Raw genomic sequence first — 18,460 nt, 5'->3', positions numbered from 1 at the left:
TGAAAAACCTGTCTCTTTCATTCTCCCCTGTCCTTACTCAAAAGTAGCTTAAAACCATTTCAGCCCTGGGAAACAGCTACTGTCCATCCACATGATCAATGTCTCTAATCATCTTGTACACCTCTATAGATCACCCTTCATCCTCCATAAGTAGAAAAGACCAAGTTCACACATCATGATCCTGATGGAGGCTCTAGTCTAGAAAAAAAAAAGGTAGCACGTCAAGCAGATCAGATCAAGCAAATTCCTGGAGTACAAGGAATGAATAGAAAAAGCAGGAGTATTAATCAATTTGGGAAACTATAAATTAGAATATTTAACTATTTTTGTGTAGTCAATTAGGAAATTAAAGGCAGACAAAAACATATGTATTTGCAGTGCAAAAGGAGAAGCCTGAATTTTAGAGTGCCTCAATAACCTACAAATAATTAGACTTTGAAGTCTTTAAATGAAAAAAGTGAAACATAAAAGTCTGTAGACACTGTGATTGTAGTCAAAAGTGGCTTGAGGAGGGGCTCAGGTCCAAAACGTCAATAATATGTCTACCTCCATGAGCACTGCAAGACCAGCGAAATTCCTGCAGCATTTTTGTGTTTTAACTTTAAATTTAATCTGGCTCAATACATCACAAGATGTTAGTTTCCATTATGACCCAATCAAAAAGATATGGAACCCCAGGTTAAACTAGGCAAAACTACTTTTTGAAAAACTTTCAATAAACAAGGCTGTGGAAACTTGTGGACCATATGCACTGCAACTAAGTGAATTACTACTAAGCTAAAACAAGCCAACAATGAATCACTGTCACATTATTCATTTCTGTTTCCCAGAAGGAAGGGATGTTTAAGCTGCTCTATAATATTTTCTGAGTCATTACACCACCTGCCATCCTCTAGGTACTGTTCACCTTAACTAGATTAAAATTGAACCTACTAAGAAAAGGTTTTTAAATTGCACGCAACAGTGGACAGACAAGTGCATATTAGATCAACTTGACCAACTAGATTCAAAAGGACATAGCATTCTTGCATGGAGATTTTTTTTCTCCAGATTCTACTCAATGGAGCAATGAAATATGAAAATGCTGGACATTGCTAATCTGTACATCAGATTTTCCCCCAATTTTTATTTTATTTTTCATATACTCACAGCTATTTAGATACAAATTCCAATATTTTAAAAATTGGCATTTTCTTATACAAGACTTGTATTTTGTTTCTTATACCAGTACTTTCTTCAAACTGCTCTTGCACATATTCCATCGAGATTGGAAGCAAATAAAGAAGAAATATACAGCTGCAGTAAAAAGTGCACATCTAATTGAATTTTTTAGATTAATGCACAATACCAACCATTGTGTAGTATGATAAACCTGGGCCACAATTTTAATATCATACTAAAGATTGCTTCAACATTAGCAGCACAGAGACAAGATTCAGATATGCCAATCTTTAACAGAAAAAGGTAACATGCCCAATGTAAAAAAAAATACATTAAACTTGCAAGTGACAAGTCTCAAACCCCCAATTATTGCTACAGTTCAAAGTACAAATTTGTAGTTATCCAAACATTGAGATACTTGCATTTGTCATTTACAAGCCATTTTCCCCATTTTTTTCTCTCCAAAGAACTATATTGTAACCTGTATGAAATTCTTCTATAATTTCTCCCTATTGGTTTTTAGTTGCTTTGTTGGTTTTGAAGATATCCACTCCTCTGACTTACCATTAATTTTTGGAATAATGCATGCCCTCATTAGCCACAGTTGGCTGATTCAACTTTACAATGCTGAGAAACTAGAAAATCTGCATTTGCTGTGTAGTAAATACACAAGAACTGGAGATACTATAAGCAGATCCTGCAGCATCCAGTTTTGGGCTTGAGGCAAAAGCAGACACCAGAATAAAACAGTAGAGAGAGGAAGGAAAAGCATAGGTCAACAACCAAGTGGGCATAGGTGGATATCAATAGGAGGGCAGGAGAGTAAAGAATGGATCGGGGAGGGGGTAGCTCTGTGAATGCAGAGCTGGAGCATAGAAATCAGAAGGATAGAGAACAAGAGACAGGGTGGAGAGCTAACAGAAACCAGAGGTCAATGTTATCTGGTTGCCAGGTGCCCAGACAGAATGAGGCATGTTCCTCCAATTTGCAGGTGATCTCAGTTGGGCAGTACATGAGATCAAATGTCAGCATGGAATAGGGCAGGGAATTGAAATGGGTTGCCACTGATAGCAGGGCAGCACAGTTGGCACAGCTGTTATCACAACACCATTACAGAGCTAGTGATCAGGACCAGAGTTCGAATTCCACACTAAGGAGTTTGTACGTTTTCCCCATATCTGTGTGGATATTCCCTGGAGGCTCCAGTTTCCTCCCACCATTTGAAACATACCAGGCTTGTAGGTTAATTGGATGTAATTGAGGAGCATGGGTTCGCAGGCCAAAATAGCGTGTTACCTTGCTGTATGTCTAAATTTGAAAAAAATTAAAACAAACAAGTTAAAAAGAATCCCACTACAACAGCGGACAGAGCGAAGGTGCTTTACTAAGCAATTTCCCAATCTGCCTCCAATCTCTGTGATGTAGAGGAGGGGACAATGGAAGTCACAGGGGTAGGTACCAAGGGGGTGATTGGTTGGAAGAGATGAATGGATAAGGAAGTCACTAAGGGAGCAGTCCCTCTGTGAAGTGGAGAAGTTTTGCCGGTGGTGGGATCATGTTCTCAGTGGCAGAAATTGCAAAGGATAAGTTGGATGTTGGGATGGCAGGAAAGGACAAAAAGGATCCAGTCCTTGTTGCATCTGAGATCAGAGGGGGCATGACAGAGGTGCAGGAAATGCAGAATTATCTGAATCATAATAGATAGGGGAAAAAGGGAAGATGCAACAATATCTGGGATCCTTTCGCCAGTTACTGAAACGGACTCAGAATGTCACAAGCTCAGAAAACAATTCTTCAGCCCACCATGTCTATAGTTATCCTTTTGCCCATTTCAGGCAGCACGATTAACATAGTGGTTACCACAATTCTATCGCAGTACCAGCAACCTGGGTTTGAATCCAGCACTGTCTTTAAGGAGTTTTTATGTTTTCCCCCATGTCTGCATGGGATTCCTCCCACCCTTCAAAAATGTATGGGAGAGGGATTGTAGATAAATTGGCTTTTTGGGCAGCATGGGCTTGTGGGCTAGAAGGACCTGTGGCTACCTTCCATGTCTAAAAAGTAAATTTTTCTATCTTAAGCTCAGGACCTTTCATTGGCACCTTGGTCCTTCCATGTCTTGCCCATTTAATTGTCTAAATGCCTCTTAAATATAGTAATTGCATCTGGTTCCTCCAACACCTCTGGTAGTATGTTCCAGATATAACATGCCGCTCAGATGCCTTTAAAACTCCATCTTAAAATTACCTGCTACAAAGTTAGAGATTCTGATCATCCATGCCTTCAATTTTATATACTGTACTTGTCTTGGGCAAGGAGAGTTGCAGCAAGCAGGAATCCAAAATGGTAAAACTGACTTTTTATTGCAAGAGGATTAGAATACAAGACATTTTGGAGGGAACAAAGACACTGATGGAGTTGAGAGTTCTAATCCTCTCATTGGACAATTCTTGCTTTGGCTAGAGTTTAAGCTAGTTTCTGGAAAGATTCTTTTTATGCCAAAATATATCTACCAGTAGTTCTCAATGTTTTTCTCTCCACTGGTATGGGAGTGGAGAGAAAGAAGTTGAAGACCACTGATCAAGAAAGAAAGGTTAATTCAGTATGCATTCATTAGACATTAGAAAGCAATACAATTCTAAAAAGAGTGGACAGACAGGATACAAAGGAGATTGTTTGGACTTTACAGCCCTCAAACAAAAATGCCACCACCTTAGAACGAACACATTAAAAAACTCTTCATGCTGAGTGGTGAACCTGTAGAATTTTCTACCCCAGAATATATTGGAAACCAAGTGATTAAATACATTCAAGGAGCCAGAAGACTTTGTAACTATAGATTAGAAAAGTTGTTAGCATGGTTGAAGAGATTTTTATTCATGGGCAACAACATTTTTAAGGATCTTTTGAGGAAATTTTTAACGCTAATTGGCTCATCATTGTTATAAAATAATCAAAGCTATTGTTGACAGTGGCATCAAGTGGTACAATGTTCTCAGGGTCAAATTTGGGTTTGCTCATTCTCCTGGCTCCAGATCTCTTAGCACAAACAGCTAAACTTCTGAGGCAAAGTGAGAGAACAACTGCCTTTGACCTGGCAAAACTGAAGCAAATAGCCATCCAAAGTGGAAAATATGCTAGATGATTCAAGAGTTCTCAAAAGAAGGACTTTCTGATTGCTCTGGGACTGGACCTGTGATATCACTTGTATGAGTTCCTCAGGGCGGTGTTGCAAGTCACACTCTTTTTTAATTAGGTTACAAATGGAGATACACACTGATGATCAACACCAACTTCCATTGACAAGCCTTCACCAGATAAAGCTTGAATATGGTTGTCAATTTTATCCATACTGAATGTATAATTAATCACTTTAAAATGCGTCCAAATCTAAGTTCAAGGACAAACAGGAGCAAAACTCAATTTCAACAGGACAAAAAACCATTTCTTCTTACCTTTGAATCTGTTAAAGCATTGATGACATTTCCCAATGCCAAGAGAGATCTGTTAATATTTGTCCCTTCCCGGAAGCGAGCAGCTTTCATATTCATAGCACTCATACGTTCAGATCCAGCCAAATCAACAAGGCACATTTTCGCAATTTTAATGTTTTGGTTGATATTCGCAGTCCTATCTTGTTGCCTTAAATAAATCTGTAAAATGAACCAAATGAAAAATTTGCTTTGCAAATCCAGAGAGCTCAAGAACTACTAAAATTGAAATTTTTCACAGGCATATTTACTAGGCACACTTTCTTCCTCAAAATATTTCACAAAAGTACACAAGCAGATGATACTATAATTATTCTTGAAAAAGGCCTCAAGTCAGAGCTTTCTAACTTAGACTTCACTCACCCAGATCAAAACTCTGCTCTCTGCACAGCTGAAATACAACTAATGAAGCCTTTCATGTAGACAGGAATAAACTGCATACCAAAAATAGAATTTTCACTTGTAAAAGACATGCTACTTATGAATACTTTTCCAAAAGTGTTCCAAGCCATTTCATATTGGAAAAAGGGTATCCACTTGGCACATCATACCAAAGCTTTTGTTAACAAAAACAATTTAAACATTGAGAATTCCTATAAACCTCAGGAATGCACTCGAGAATGCATGTTACACTTCCAGACTTCTCTTCAAATTAAAGAATATACTTATCATCTTCACTGTGTTGCCAACGTTAAATTAGTGGCAGATCTCATCAGATTAAAGTCTCTACTAATCTCTTCAGGAAAACCTTGGGCAATTTGAATTAGGTTTCTAATCCTAGAAGTACCTGAAAGACGGCATGAGAACGTGAAGAACTGGAGTTGGTGTCTGTGGGATGTTGTGTTCTATTTTTATTTCCAAAATCCAACATCTGAAGGAGCTGTTTTAAAGATGTAGGCTATAAAGGAATATTACAAGAAAGAAACTTTCAACTTGAGACAATTTTATTTAATCAAATTTTTAAACATTCATTCCAAAACTCATTGAGTTTTTGTATTGATATTTCAGTTCTAAAAAATGCTTTCCCCTAGTTGCATTAAAGATTAGGGGCCAGTACTTTAAATCTGGAATGGAGTAGAACAGCAGATTACTTTTCTGTTATCCCTCAATTACTCAGTGGGGAGGATATTATAAAAAATTGCTAGCATTTCAAAATTCCTTTTTAATAATGAAATCAAAATTTGATGAGATCTCAATTTGCAAAGCAGACACTTTTAACTAACAGCAAAATTACTACAGTACTGTATATGATTTACTGTCAACTGAATGTAGCACTCATTTTTAATTTCACAACAAACCTCAAAACAGAAATTAATTATGACCAAAATATTAATAAGGATACAAATGTGATACTCATGATTAGTAGTCTGGCTTTTGGGTGCAATTAGGAATAAAACAAAAATGATAATATATTGAATCTAGAGCAACAGCACATACATGCCCTAGTTCACTATGCCATTGAAGATGGTTTTAAAAATTCAGAAGTGTAAATTTTCACTGCAATGTTATTCTTTCAGTTATTTACACAGGACAAAAACAGATCCTTCAGCCCAACATCCATGCAGACCAAGATGTCCACCTGAACAAGGCCAATAACACTCCAAGTTTTCCTATCCATAAGCCCATCATTTCTTTTGTACAGGTTGTAATTGGAGTGATGTCCACATTTTCTCTTGCAAGCTCAGTCCATTTACCCACCACACTCTGCATGAAAAAATTAACCTTCAGGCCCTTTTAAAATTTTCTTTCTCATTTTAAATGCATTTCCTCAGATTTGGATCCTCTTAACCGAGGGAACATGCTGTGGCAATTCACCTTATCTATGCCCCTCATTATTTGCCATATGTGCTCAAAAAAAAAGTCCTGTCCTCTTCTAAGAACTCAAGCCCCCCCCCCCACTCTTTGCAAGGTTCTAGCTAATTTCTTCTGCATCCTTTCCAACACAAGGACATCCTCCAAGCTGAATGACAATAACCACACTAACATCTTGAAACATGTCCAAATTCCTATATTCTCTACCTTGACTAATAAAGGCAGGTATGCCATTGCCTTCTTCACCACATTATCTCTGTTACCACTTTCATGGAACTATGTATTTATACTCCCTGGTCTCAATTCCAGGATCTTATCATTGAATCTGAAAGTTTTTTCAGAGGTGATGGGGATTCTTCTGAGTACAGTATATTCATGATAAATGGGTGTAAATAAGGGGAAAATCAAGGGTGGTGGAGGTTAGTGCAGCAAGGTGGTGGCAGGTAAAAGATCAGGTGACATTATATTTCATAGTAAGTACAAGGAATTGCCTTATTTTTAATGTTTCCATGATTCCATTACTCAATGGCTGTATTTCCTTCTGAATGACAAAAATACACTTGCAAAGTTCTGATACAAATTAGCTTGGCACAAATTTTATTACTAAATACAAAAATATTGAAAAATTAACACTTGATACAAGCTGGTAATAAGGACCTTTCAACTGAAATCCTAAAATATTTAGTTCAGACTATAATGGTCACAGATTTGGGAGTTGCTTTAACTATTAGCCAACTTCAAAATTTCTCATGCAAATGAGAATTCAAAATATAGCACAGAACATGCAGTTCAGGTTAAAACCCAATTATTTATAAAGTGAGGCAGAAATAACAGTGAATAGCATTAGATTTCAGCAAGTCATAAAAGGTCAGGACTCTAAATTTTATTTAATGCTCAAAGCAAACATTTATTGAAATAATAAACAATTACAAAAACATTGCTATGATGAGATGAAGTAACCATTTTTGGATTCAACCTCAGCAAGCAATTTATTCAATTTAGGTGAATAAAGCAGCATGGTTAGCGCAACGCCTTTACAGCATCAGTGAAGAGGACCGGAGTTCGAATCCTGCAGAGTTTATAAGGAGTTTGTACATTCTCCCCCATGTCTCTGAGTATTCCTGGGGTCTCTGGTTTCCTCCTACAATTCAAAACGTACAATGGTGTAGGTTCTTTGGCTTGGCTTCGCGGACGAAGATTTATGGAGGGGGTAAAAAGTCCACGTCAGCTGCAGGCTCGTTTGTGGCTGACAAGTCCGATGCGGGACAGGCAGACACGATTGCAGCGGTTGCAGGGGAAAATTGGTTGGTTGGGGTTGGGTGTTGGGTTTTTCCTCCTTTGCCTTTTGTCAGTGAGGTAGGCTCTGCGGTCTTCTTCAAAGGAGGTTGCTGCCCGCCAAACTGTGAGGCGCCAAGATGCACGGTTTGAGGCGATATCAGCCCACTGGCGGTGGTCAATGTGGCAGGCACCAAGAGATTTCTTTAGGCAGTCCTTGTACCTTTTCTTTGGTGCACCTCTGTCACGGTGGCCAGTGGAGAGCTCGCCAGAGACTCATGGGCCAAAATGGTCTATTGCCATGCTGTATATCCAAATTTAAAATTAACATTTAAAATTAAGTGAGCTAGAATAATGAAATAATGCCATTTGTTGTACATTTTACTTCTGGCTAAAATTCTGTTGGTCAGCAATGCCTCCTGGAAGCAAATATGCTTATGTTACTTGGTTACCAAAAGGGTTTTGAAAAATATAAGCTGCAAAACCATTCTCTAATAGCAGAAGCATCAATTCAAGTCAACTTGTTATAAATTTAATAGGAATTCTGGAAAAACTGAGTACTAATCTCTCTAACACCATACAGCTTGACACAAATTACTCAAGGCTACATTTCAGCAGAGAAGTTAAAGGATAGAACTTGTACAGAAATCACCCAGTCTTCTAGAAAATGTGGTTCTAAAATGATCTTCGAGGTACAACTTACGAAAAGGCTAGTATGAAAAAAATCTGACCATGTAGAAATTAAGTATACTCAACTCTGTTGTTACGAGCCCAGAGGACCCCAAAACCCAGCAGCAACAGAAATTCACCAAGACAAATGGTTACTGAAACAAAAGTTGCTTTTAATATCTTTAAACATGGAAACAGGATCAAACTTTATCTTATTACCATCAACTTACTTAACCCCCTTCTAATTCTACGTGTATGTAATGTGTTTAAGTTTAGAAAAGTTCTTCTCATTCATTCAAGTTCACTGGTTGCAGGCAATTTTTATACTGTGCACAGAATTTAACATTAATGAATTTCACCAGGCTTTGGTGCTTGAAAGGAAAAGGGTTACTGCTCAGGAAGGTTCTTGTCAGTTTGCAGTTTGCTGAACACCCACAAAACTGATTCCTACTGATCAGCCACATCAGTGTGTCTTGCCAAAGAAACTTGCCCCATCAGGGGTTTCCAGATGTTCACCTCTTTCTTTCAGGCCACCACAGAGTTCCTTTTTGTTTCTCTTATTTCAAGAGAAACATTAGGCAGCCAGTCCTCTCTTCTTGTATGGACCACAAGGGCTTTGACCAGGCTGAACCAAGAACTCATAACCCACCTTCAAAATGGAGGATTTTTTCCCCCACAAGGTAGCCAGCTTGTCCTGTTCCAGTCCCAGCTGCTGCTACTCAAATTCTAGCACTATAGAACTGATTTTCTTTTCCTCACTCTCTCTGAGAAAACCCATTTGACTTCCTCTGCTTGCAAAACGACATGACCCTCTAAGAACAGCAAGCTGCACTCAGACAGCCTGCGGCTCAACCTAATATTTAGAGTTCTTTCATCTGTTGCTTTTCAAAACAACAATCCATTAGTGAAGTCCCTTGGGCACTTTTCAAGGTTTTTGCAAAGGCATTTGGAGCCTGCCTGTCTGGCTTGAGCAGAATTTCAAATGAGATCTGTTCTGAACTAAAACCTGCTACAATTTATCTCATTTAAAAAAATATCTATTTACAATATAAAATATAACAATCTGTCACACTGAAAAGAAACAGATTAAATTTATAGAAGTTGTTAGACAAGTTATTGTGATGTGTCAAGATGGAAATAATTGCCTGGCAGTAAAGATTCCCCCTACCTTTTGTATTAAAGACATTTTTGGCCTCAGTCAAAAGCTGCCTTGAGCTTCATTATTTTTTCTTTAAAAAAATTACCTTGTGCAATGTTAATCCTTGGATAACAACTCCATTTTGAGCATCCTCTCGCACTGCCAGTGATCTGGAGTTTGTCAAAAGGTCTCTCACTTCCTCATTGTACACCTTAAAAAGAAAGTTTAAGTTTTTATGCTGCAGATTCCTTAATGTGTTTGTTGTCAAATGAAACATTTAAAGTACCTAATTAGAAACCAATGCTTTTTTTTCTGATTATGAATATATTGGAAGTTTAAGAACCAATTTCAGATTGAGCAGAACTTCCAGACAAATGCTATTAGGCTTGAAATTCACAAACTTGTTGGCAGCCCTCTGATGAGGATTCTCTATTCTACTGTAGTTGGAATAATTACAGGAACAGTAGGATTATTCATTTGCTGGAGGACAATGTCTAGTAATAGGCATTTTGCATTTCAATTAAGTTTAACTCAATATTCTTAAAATTTATTTGTTTTAAGTCATTTACAGTTCAATTCAGCTGTTGATGACATTATTACTCATACCTTTTATTCTCACCCCACCATTATAATCATGTTGTACAAAACCCAACTCATTTGTAGGGCTTTATCAGCACAACACAAAGTTAGAAGCAAGAATTTACCTGCCATTCAAATTCTGGTTCATCAATTTCCCATATTTTGTTGTTAATTTCCTCAAGTGTTTTAACATAATTTTGGCTTGATAGCTGTTATAGCATCACAAGATTCAAGGTTCTTTTTATTGTCATGTAATAACATAAAAATCTAAACATATACTTGATATACTTCAAATTTTGTCTGTCATAAGGCAAACAAAGTCGCCATGAGCATCACCTGGTGCCCCAAATAAGTAGAGGCCCCTTGGAGACCAGAATTGTAAGATAGAAATGCAGGGAAAGACACGGGGTGGGGGGGAAAACGACAGCTAATAGAATCTGGAGAAGTTGTTGTTCGTGCCATATGGTTGGAAGGGACACAGATGGAATACAAGGTTTTGTGCCTCCAAATTGCAGGTGGTCTCATTCTAGCAGTGCACGAGACCACGGACGGGCAAGTCAGCGAGGGAATGGGGTGGGAAATTGAAAGAGGTGGCCACTGGGACATCCCACTATTACAGCCGACAGAGCAGAGATGCTCAACAAAGCAATCTTCCAGTCTGCATCCAGGCTCTCTGCTGTGGAGGAGACCACAGCAGGAGCATTGAATGTGACCCCTGCAGATTGTGCCCCACAGTCAGTGACCCCTGCCGATTATTCACAAGAGAAATGTTGGTTAACTTGGATGGACTGTTTCAAGCCCTGAATGGTGGTGACAGAGGAAGCTTGGGCACAAAGGGCAGCAGGGTTTGCATAGTGTTAGCACAACACATTTACAGCACCAGCGATTGAATCCCGCGCTAAGGAGTTTGTACGTTCTCCCCGTCACTGCGTGGGCTTTCCCGGGGCCTGAAGTTTCCTCCCGTTTGAAACATTAACAGGGATTATAGGTTAATTAGGTGTAAATTAGGCAGCACAAACTCATGGGCTAAAATGGCCTGATACCGTGCTGTATGTCTAAATTTAAAATGTTAAAATTTAAGTGGAGCATCTCCTGAGGTCACATGGGTAGGTGCCATGGGGGCTATTGGTGGGAAGGATTCATAGACTGAGCACCTGTGGAAGGTGGCAATGTGTCTGGTAGTCAGATCATTTAGGTGGTGGAAATGGCAGACGATGGCCGCATCCTGCAGCCTGTGTGGGTCTTCAGCCACAACTTGCCAAATGAACACATCCTGGGTGAGCCCTTCGACAGTGTTGCCAACGGTTTACAACCTGTATGAGTATTCAGTACTGAGCCCCTCATTGGTCAGCTGCCATGGTCACCTTCCTGTCAGGTTGTCTCACATGCTTCTTCTCAGGGTAGGGGCATGGGGAAAATTCTGCCCATTTTTGGTCCCCTGTTCTAGTCTGCTGCTTCCCTTGGAGGCTACAAAACCTTGTGGTAGACTGCCCAGCACAGACCTCCACAACTGTAGGATTTAAAATAAAAAGTTGGCTCCTTTCACAGGCTATTTAAAGCAGCATCAGGGACTGGGCAGTAGGACCCAGTGGAGCAGCACTGTCTCCCCCCCAACTTTCTCTGTTCGCACCAGCAGCAGTGTTGCTGTTACTGTTGTTCTGGTAATGCCTCCATCAGTCTTGGTGTCAGGTCGTTCACTAAGGTATGAAACATCAGGGGTTTATGGGTTTGTCACATCTTAGTGGCTAGTGCTCAGTCTGTTTTCTTTTTCTTGACTTTTTAAACAATGTACAATCTTGAGTTAAATATCTATACATTTGCAAACAGAAGCACAAAAGTGGCATTAACTCAACATCAAATAATATTCAACCTCACCTCCAAGTAGGAAACTGCAACATCACAACTTTTCTCATTTTTCAGTTGTTCAATTCGATTGTATAGCTCTTTCATAATTAGATACATAACCCCTGGTTTATTAGACGATCCTAGCATGGTGTGAGTTTTTCCAGACCCTGTTGCTCCATAGGCAAAGACTATATGAAAAATAACATTATTCATGTAACAGATTTGTAACCTTTAATGTTAAACTCTATTTCCTTTATAAAAATGTCAAAGTAAATTATAGAATTAAAATATTGTATCTGTATTCTTAGTAAGTTAGCTGTGGGTTGGTACACAGTCACACAGATCACAGCACATTTACAGAGAACCATTGTTTTCTGAGAAGAGTTTCCATTCTTCGAGTTGATGCATCTTAAACACACAGAGCTAATGGATTTCAAGTGGATCTTTATTCAAGAGCTGCTGAGAAAGCCAACTGTCTTTAATCAAAGCCACTTAAGCCTCTTGTACAGAGATGAGGTCAGAGGTTATTATGGATATTGAATGGTTTTGAAAAAGCAACAGAGTTTTGGTAGAAATAAAACTGACTGTCACATGGATTCCAAGAATTGGGACTCTCAGTGATGATGTAATAGTCACACGATTTGTAGAAATATTTCCAAATTCAGACATTTTGAGTTTCAGTTTTTGGAAGAGTTCAGTTGGAGAGTACAGAAGTCAAAATCCCTGTGACACAGGGGCTGAAACCTTGTGAAAGACAGGGTTGAGTTACAGTAACTAAAAATGGTGCTGTTGTTGTGTGTTACTCCTGGGAAAAGGGGAACACACCTTTGAAATAAGGAAGACCATTTCACTGTCTTTTTGAAGAGTCTACTGAGTCTATTTTGTGTGGCCACTTCATTTAACCCTTGTTTGGTTTGTGACTATCATGGAAGAGGATAACCACGTTTGTTTCACCCATGTCTGGATTTGTGAATTAATCATGGAAGAAAATAACCACATTGTGAGTAAAACGGTCTGAAGCTATATAGTTTAAAAAACACTTTATAATTATTTCTTAACTGAGAATTTAAGACCTTCAAGACTAAAATGATGCTGAACTTTTAAAATTGACTTTTCAGAGTATGACCACACAGACAAGTTTAGAGTTAACTAAGTTTAGAGATAAGCAAGAAACATTGTTATTAATAGTTTAATAAAAAAAAACTTATTTTGAATTTATCATGGTCTGGTGAATTTTCCAGAGCTGTTCTTGTGTTAGTGCCAATAAAGTCCCTTTAGTCTCAATTGAAAGGGTTGTTAGTTTGTAACACTATAACTTCCTTAAACTTGATTAGTTTTCAACCAAATTAATATAGATGTGCTACAGATTAATGCAAGAACCTGAACTTTTTACAAATTTTATATTAGAAACTGATGAAAGGGGCTCATCTACTTACAATGGTCCAACTTACGATTTTTCAAAACTACAGTGGTTTGAATCTGTACTTTCTATTTTGAAATCCGATCTGTTCCCATGCTTACGATATGCAGTACACTACTCTCTTGCGATGCTGGGCGATGGCAGCATCGCGAGAGGGTATTGTGCAGCATACTCTCTTGCAATGCTGACACAACCACACAGTCTGTTGTGATCACGTGAATGAGTGAAATTGATGACCCTATCACTTCAGCATTCCCGTCATCCAGCATTTAATTTTAGTTCAAAGCTTCAAATAATCATGCCCAGTGTGCTTTCAGCTGTGTATGTTAATAGTTTTATTCAGTGTGGAATAAAGGTAATCTAAATTTAAATTATTTTAAAAAATGGCAGGTGGGGTATTCTTTATCAAATTACAATGGGTTTGCTGGAATGCAACCCCATCATAAGTTGAGGAGCACCTGTACTGTTGGTCAATTTGCAGCTGAATGAAAGATAGGAAAGCAAGTTGTCAAGAGTACAGAGGACTAAAAGGGATACAAATCAATTTGATTAATATCTGGCAAATGGAATAAAGTATGAGAAAAAGGAATATTGTCCAGTTTCAGAAAAATAAAATCAGTGAATATCGAAGTAACAAAGCAACAGGGCTCGGAGGTGCACAAGGCTGAGTATCCCAGTAAATGATTTGCAAAATACATTTATGCAGGAACAGTGAGCAATTAGGAAAACAAAGTTTTTTTTATTGCTAGAGGAATTGAAATACAAAAGGTTATGTCTGAGTTATATGGGGTCCAATTGAGACCACTCATGGGATTTATGTACTTGGTTTGTCTTAAGGTAGAATTTTAATATGTTGAAATCAGTTCAAAGAAGGATTATATATTTGGTTATCCATGAGGAAACTTTAGAGGCATAAACTTTAGGCTTATGTCTGGAATTTAAATGAAAGAAAATGAACTTTGTTGAAACCTACAAAATCTTGAATGATGTTGATAGAATAGAAATGGAGAGGATACTTCCTTATGAAAAGAACCAGATATTCTGGTCACAGTTGAAAAATGAAAGGTTACTTCATTATAACAGGCAAGATTCTGAGTCATTTGGGTTAGCAAATTTGTTTCCACTGTATTTTAAAGAAGCAACTTAGAACATTAAGGATGTTGATAAGCAAGGAGACGGAAAATTACTGCTGTTAGATAGGAATACAGAGTTTCGATCGTAATGTGATCAGTCATTATCTTAATAATGAGCCAAGTGGCCCATAGATGTGCTTATACATGTGGCAATCAGAGTTCCATTGCAAAGCCTTCTTTAGTTTTAAGGAAGTTGTCATTCTGGATAAATCACTGAATTTATAGGATTTTAAAACTTTACAGAATTGTGGTTATAAAATCAAAGTTGGGAACACTATATCCAATTTCACTTTAAGAGATGAAACAAGTACAGATGTGGGAGATTACATAACTTCAGAAGAGAAAGAGGACAACATTCACAGAATAATATAGTTAATGATGACATTTACTTTGAGAGTGAGAAATAGTTTAAACAGAGAAATTACAAAGGAATGGAGCAATGAGTTGGATAAAATGGACTGGGTAGTTAGATAATTAGACAGGACAAACAAGCAGCAGACATATGTGGTCACAATCAGTCATAAATTCCAGCAAAATTGATTCCAATGGGGGTAGATTCTATGGGAGTGGTGGGGTGTGGAAGTACCACACACAAAATGTTAATTTACAGAACAAAAGCTCATGGCAAGGGGCAATATATTATCACAAGAAAGGACTGGGCAACTCACAGCAGGCAGTTGCTGAGGATAAAGATTGACACTGTATTCTGTAACTAGTGATGCAACTCAAAGATCAATACCAAGACTGCAATTGTTTATAATTAACAATTTGGAGGAATGTGTTGCAGCCAGATATGCAGTTAGTTTTCAAGTTGAATGGAAAGCAAACTGAGAAAGTCTGAGAGAGGTATTAATAGGTTAAAAAAGTGGGCAAAAAAATTAGCAAATGGAATAATATGGAAAAATGCTTACATGCTCACTAAGAATGATAAAACAGATGAGTTAACTTAAAAAACCTTCATAAAATTGAAATGAGCATGCATGCAATAAAAGGCTTATTTGGAGTATTAAAAGTCAGTAAGTTGTACAGTTGTAAAACATTACAGTGAGAATACATCTAAAGTATATGAACAGTTTTGCCCCTGAATACACAAAAAAGACTTTATTTTAAATAGTTCAGAGAAGATTCACTAATGTGATCCTATTATGAAGATAATGTCCTACATGGTAGGGCTTGGATTGGGTTGGAATTTAGAACAATCTTATTGAAAACCAAGATTATGTTTTCCCCTTTAAAGATTCCAGGATCAGAGGGCTGCTTCACAGAATAGTGGTGACCAATTAAGGACAAGATGAGGAAGAATTTTTTTCTCTCAAAGGCTTGCAAATCTGTGGATTTCCTTGTCCCAGAAAAGTAATGAGCCAAAATTATTACATTTATTCAGAGCACAGATAATCAGGTTAACTGACTGGACAATAGTCATCTTGCCTAGAATTCCTTACTGTGGCAAAACAGATTGCAACATCAAAATATTTGATCGTAAATTCCTTTGCAACATTATGTATGTGTTTCATTCTGCTGGCAAGACTATTACATAAAGCAAGATCTAACTTGAGGGGCAAATTCTTCTAAATAACCTTATATTTGCTCAATTTTAATTTTTTTTTAAGTTTTGAGGAACATCATGGTGGGATAAATGGCAAGTAGTTTTCAGATCACTTGTGCCAAGTAGCTCTCTGCTGTGTAAATGTTGCAGATGCAAGAGCAGACTGTTTCCAGAATTTCACTTTGGGATTTCAAAACCTTTCACTCCAAACATCAATGCATTCATTGAATGTAGATGGAAGGCTGGATGTGAAGAGAAGCAATCTCCACTGATGAGGCAAAAACAGCCAACTTGCTTTCTCTGTTAAATTACTTGAGTGGTCTATCTCAAACTACGAGAATTTGGTTTTGAAGAATTTAGCCACCACTATCCCTTTGAAAGGAGGGCAGATTTAGCATGTGGAACAGATTCCAAAATATTCATGCACGAGAGAAAATTGTTCAGATGAAGAAATGTTGCTCTGAAACCAACTCTACAAAAGAAATTTGTGAGTTTTAAAAAGGTCTGATGACTTGAGGTTTCAAAAACTTCATTATTGATTTTAATCGACAATTTAAAAAATCTGATGTGACAGAGGAGCTTGTCTTGGCTGCCTAGAGCTCTGCTTTACCACTGGAATGAAATGGAGGCCCAGGCAGTGGAGAAGGGAGCAGGACACATGGTCACTTGATGTCTGTGAAGGGACCCTTGCTTTTCTTTATCTTCTTGGCAGGAGTTTTGATCACATGGTACTTCTGAGTGGGCCTTGATGGACAAAAGTAAACAAATTTTGCACATTTATGTATGCGACAAAGGAACCTTGAACCTGATTGATACTTCAGGGGTTAGTTCACCAGAATCCTGTTACTTTGTATTAGATATCTACTGTAAGAACAGCCAAACTTGTTTTTTGCCCTCCAATTGCTTGCAATTTGAAAGTTAGCTTTAACAAGGAAACCCATATAACCTTGTACAATAGCATTTTGCCCATTTGAACAACATATTGTCCCCCCCCCCCCATTTATCCTACCATTGAGTATAATGCAGGGTTATCCACTACCTGTCAATTTTATCCAACTTGTTCATCTCGCGCTGTGTAATTTGCTTTACATCTATCGTGTGATGAAAAGTTGACAGGTTCTTCATCCAAAACATTAACATTGCACACAATTGATGCTCTTGTTCTATCTAATCAACTTTAACAGTATTCAAATACATTTTCCATTAATCAACTAAAAATACAATAGTCAATATGCTGAGAGCAGAGGGGGATTTTTTTTTTACCTGTACAGTTATATCCATTAAAAGCACTCTCCAGGATTGATTTGGTCTCTTCAAAAACATCCAATTGTGAGGCATTATCATCAAAGACATGGTCAAAGACAAACTGAAGATCCTTGTTTTTATTGTGCAAATTGTAGCGTTGAACTTTAGGATGACATAGAAAACCTATTTCCTCTTCTTTGGGATCAAAAACCAACATGTGTTTATCAACAACATGTACAACTTTGTGGTGCTTTTCAATCTTCTCTCTTGAATTTTCTGGGCGAAGTCTGATAAAAACCTTCACACGATTACGCACATATTCAGTAGGAGACATGGTGCACACAAATATCCACATCAAAAGATGTTTCAAATGTATCCCATTCACTTGTGTCCTGCAAGGTTTAGAAATAAAAATAACAGTGACATTTCAACACTGAAGTGGAGAGCAAAATTACCAACATTAAACACTGGCTAAATAGATAAAAAGGATGTCATTCATTATACAGTTTACTTGTAATCTGACTACATATAAAAAAAACTTACAAAATAGCCATCCAAGTTTGAATTCATAAGCCACCCAATGGAATAACAATTAATGATTGTATCCTCAATCAGAATATAATGTTAATTAAAACTAATACCACAAGCCATAATTTAAATGATCAGATTGAATCAAGCCACAATATTTCCAAATAAAAGTTAGGGCACATGTAGTCTGCAATTCAGCTCAAAATATTATTCCAAACAATTAACAAATCTGTTGTGGTTGTAAAACAAGTCACTTGAGATTGAAATCTGATCAGTGAAAAACATCTTTGTTCATCATTACCAAGAGGTATCAAGCTTTTACATTTTCTTAAAATAAAGGACAACAGCAGGTGATTTAATACAATTACAGATAGTCCCTGATTTATGACTTAATTGGAACCGATGGGTTGGCTGTAACTCGGATTGGACACAAGTCGGATTTGTTCTACCGCACATGCCTTTACATGGTCTTGAATCAATTTTAAAAAAAATGTTTTCAACAAATGAACCATTAATGAACATTGTCAACATACATTAAGTATCTTTAAGATACACAACATATGAACTTGTAGTAAATAATAAAGTCACTGGACTCGGGAACCTTGGGCCTTTTAATAC

The 18,460-nt window shown here is 37.6% G+C and overlaps 1 protein-coding gene across 5 annotated transcripts in view; it reads right to left on the bottom strand.

The window, feature by feature from the left end:
• Positions 1 to 18,460, bottom strand: part of kif18a (kinesin family member 18A) — a 103,325-nt gene that overhangs the window by 82,412 nt on the left and 2,453 nt on the right. For all 5 annotated transcript variants that reach the window (XR_011347114.1, XR_011347115.1, XM_069905168.1 and 2 more), the window contains exons 2-6: positions 17,333 to 17,706; positions 12,001 to 12,158; positions 9,653 to 9,757; positions 5,440 to 5,550; positions 4,617 to 4,814 (exon numbers count right to left, since the gene is read on the bottom strand). Coding sequence is in view for 3 of the 5 variants with exons in the window: in XM_069905168.1 (XP_069761269.1) it covers positions 4,617 to 4,814; positions 5,440 to 5,550; positions 9,653 to 9,757; positions 12,001 to 12,158; positions 17,333 to 17,706 (946 nt within the window). In the remaining 2 variants the exon portion in view is untranslated. The remainder of the gene's footprint in view (positions 1 to 4,616; positions 4,815 to 5,439; positions 5,551 to 9,652; positions 9,758 to 12,000; positions 12,159 to 17,332; positions 17,707 to 18,460) is intronic.

Source organism: Narcine bancroftii, chromosome 1, assembly GCF_036971445.1.
Source record: "Narcine bancroftii isolate sNarBan1 chromosome 1, sNarBan1.hap1, whole genome shotgun sequence".
Taxonomy (NCBI): Eukaryota; Metazoa; Chordata; class Chondrichthyes; order Torpediniformes; family Narcinidae; genus Narcine; species Narcine bancroftii.
Note: the sequence above shows the minus strand (reverse complement) of the source record. Positions and strands in the feature narration are given on the sequence as shown.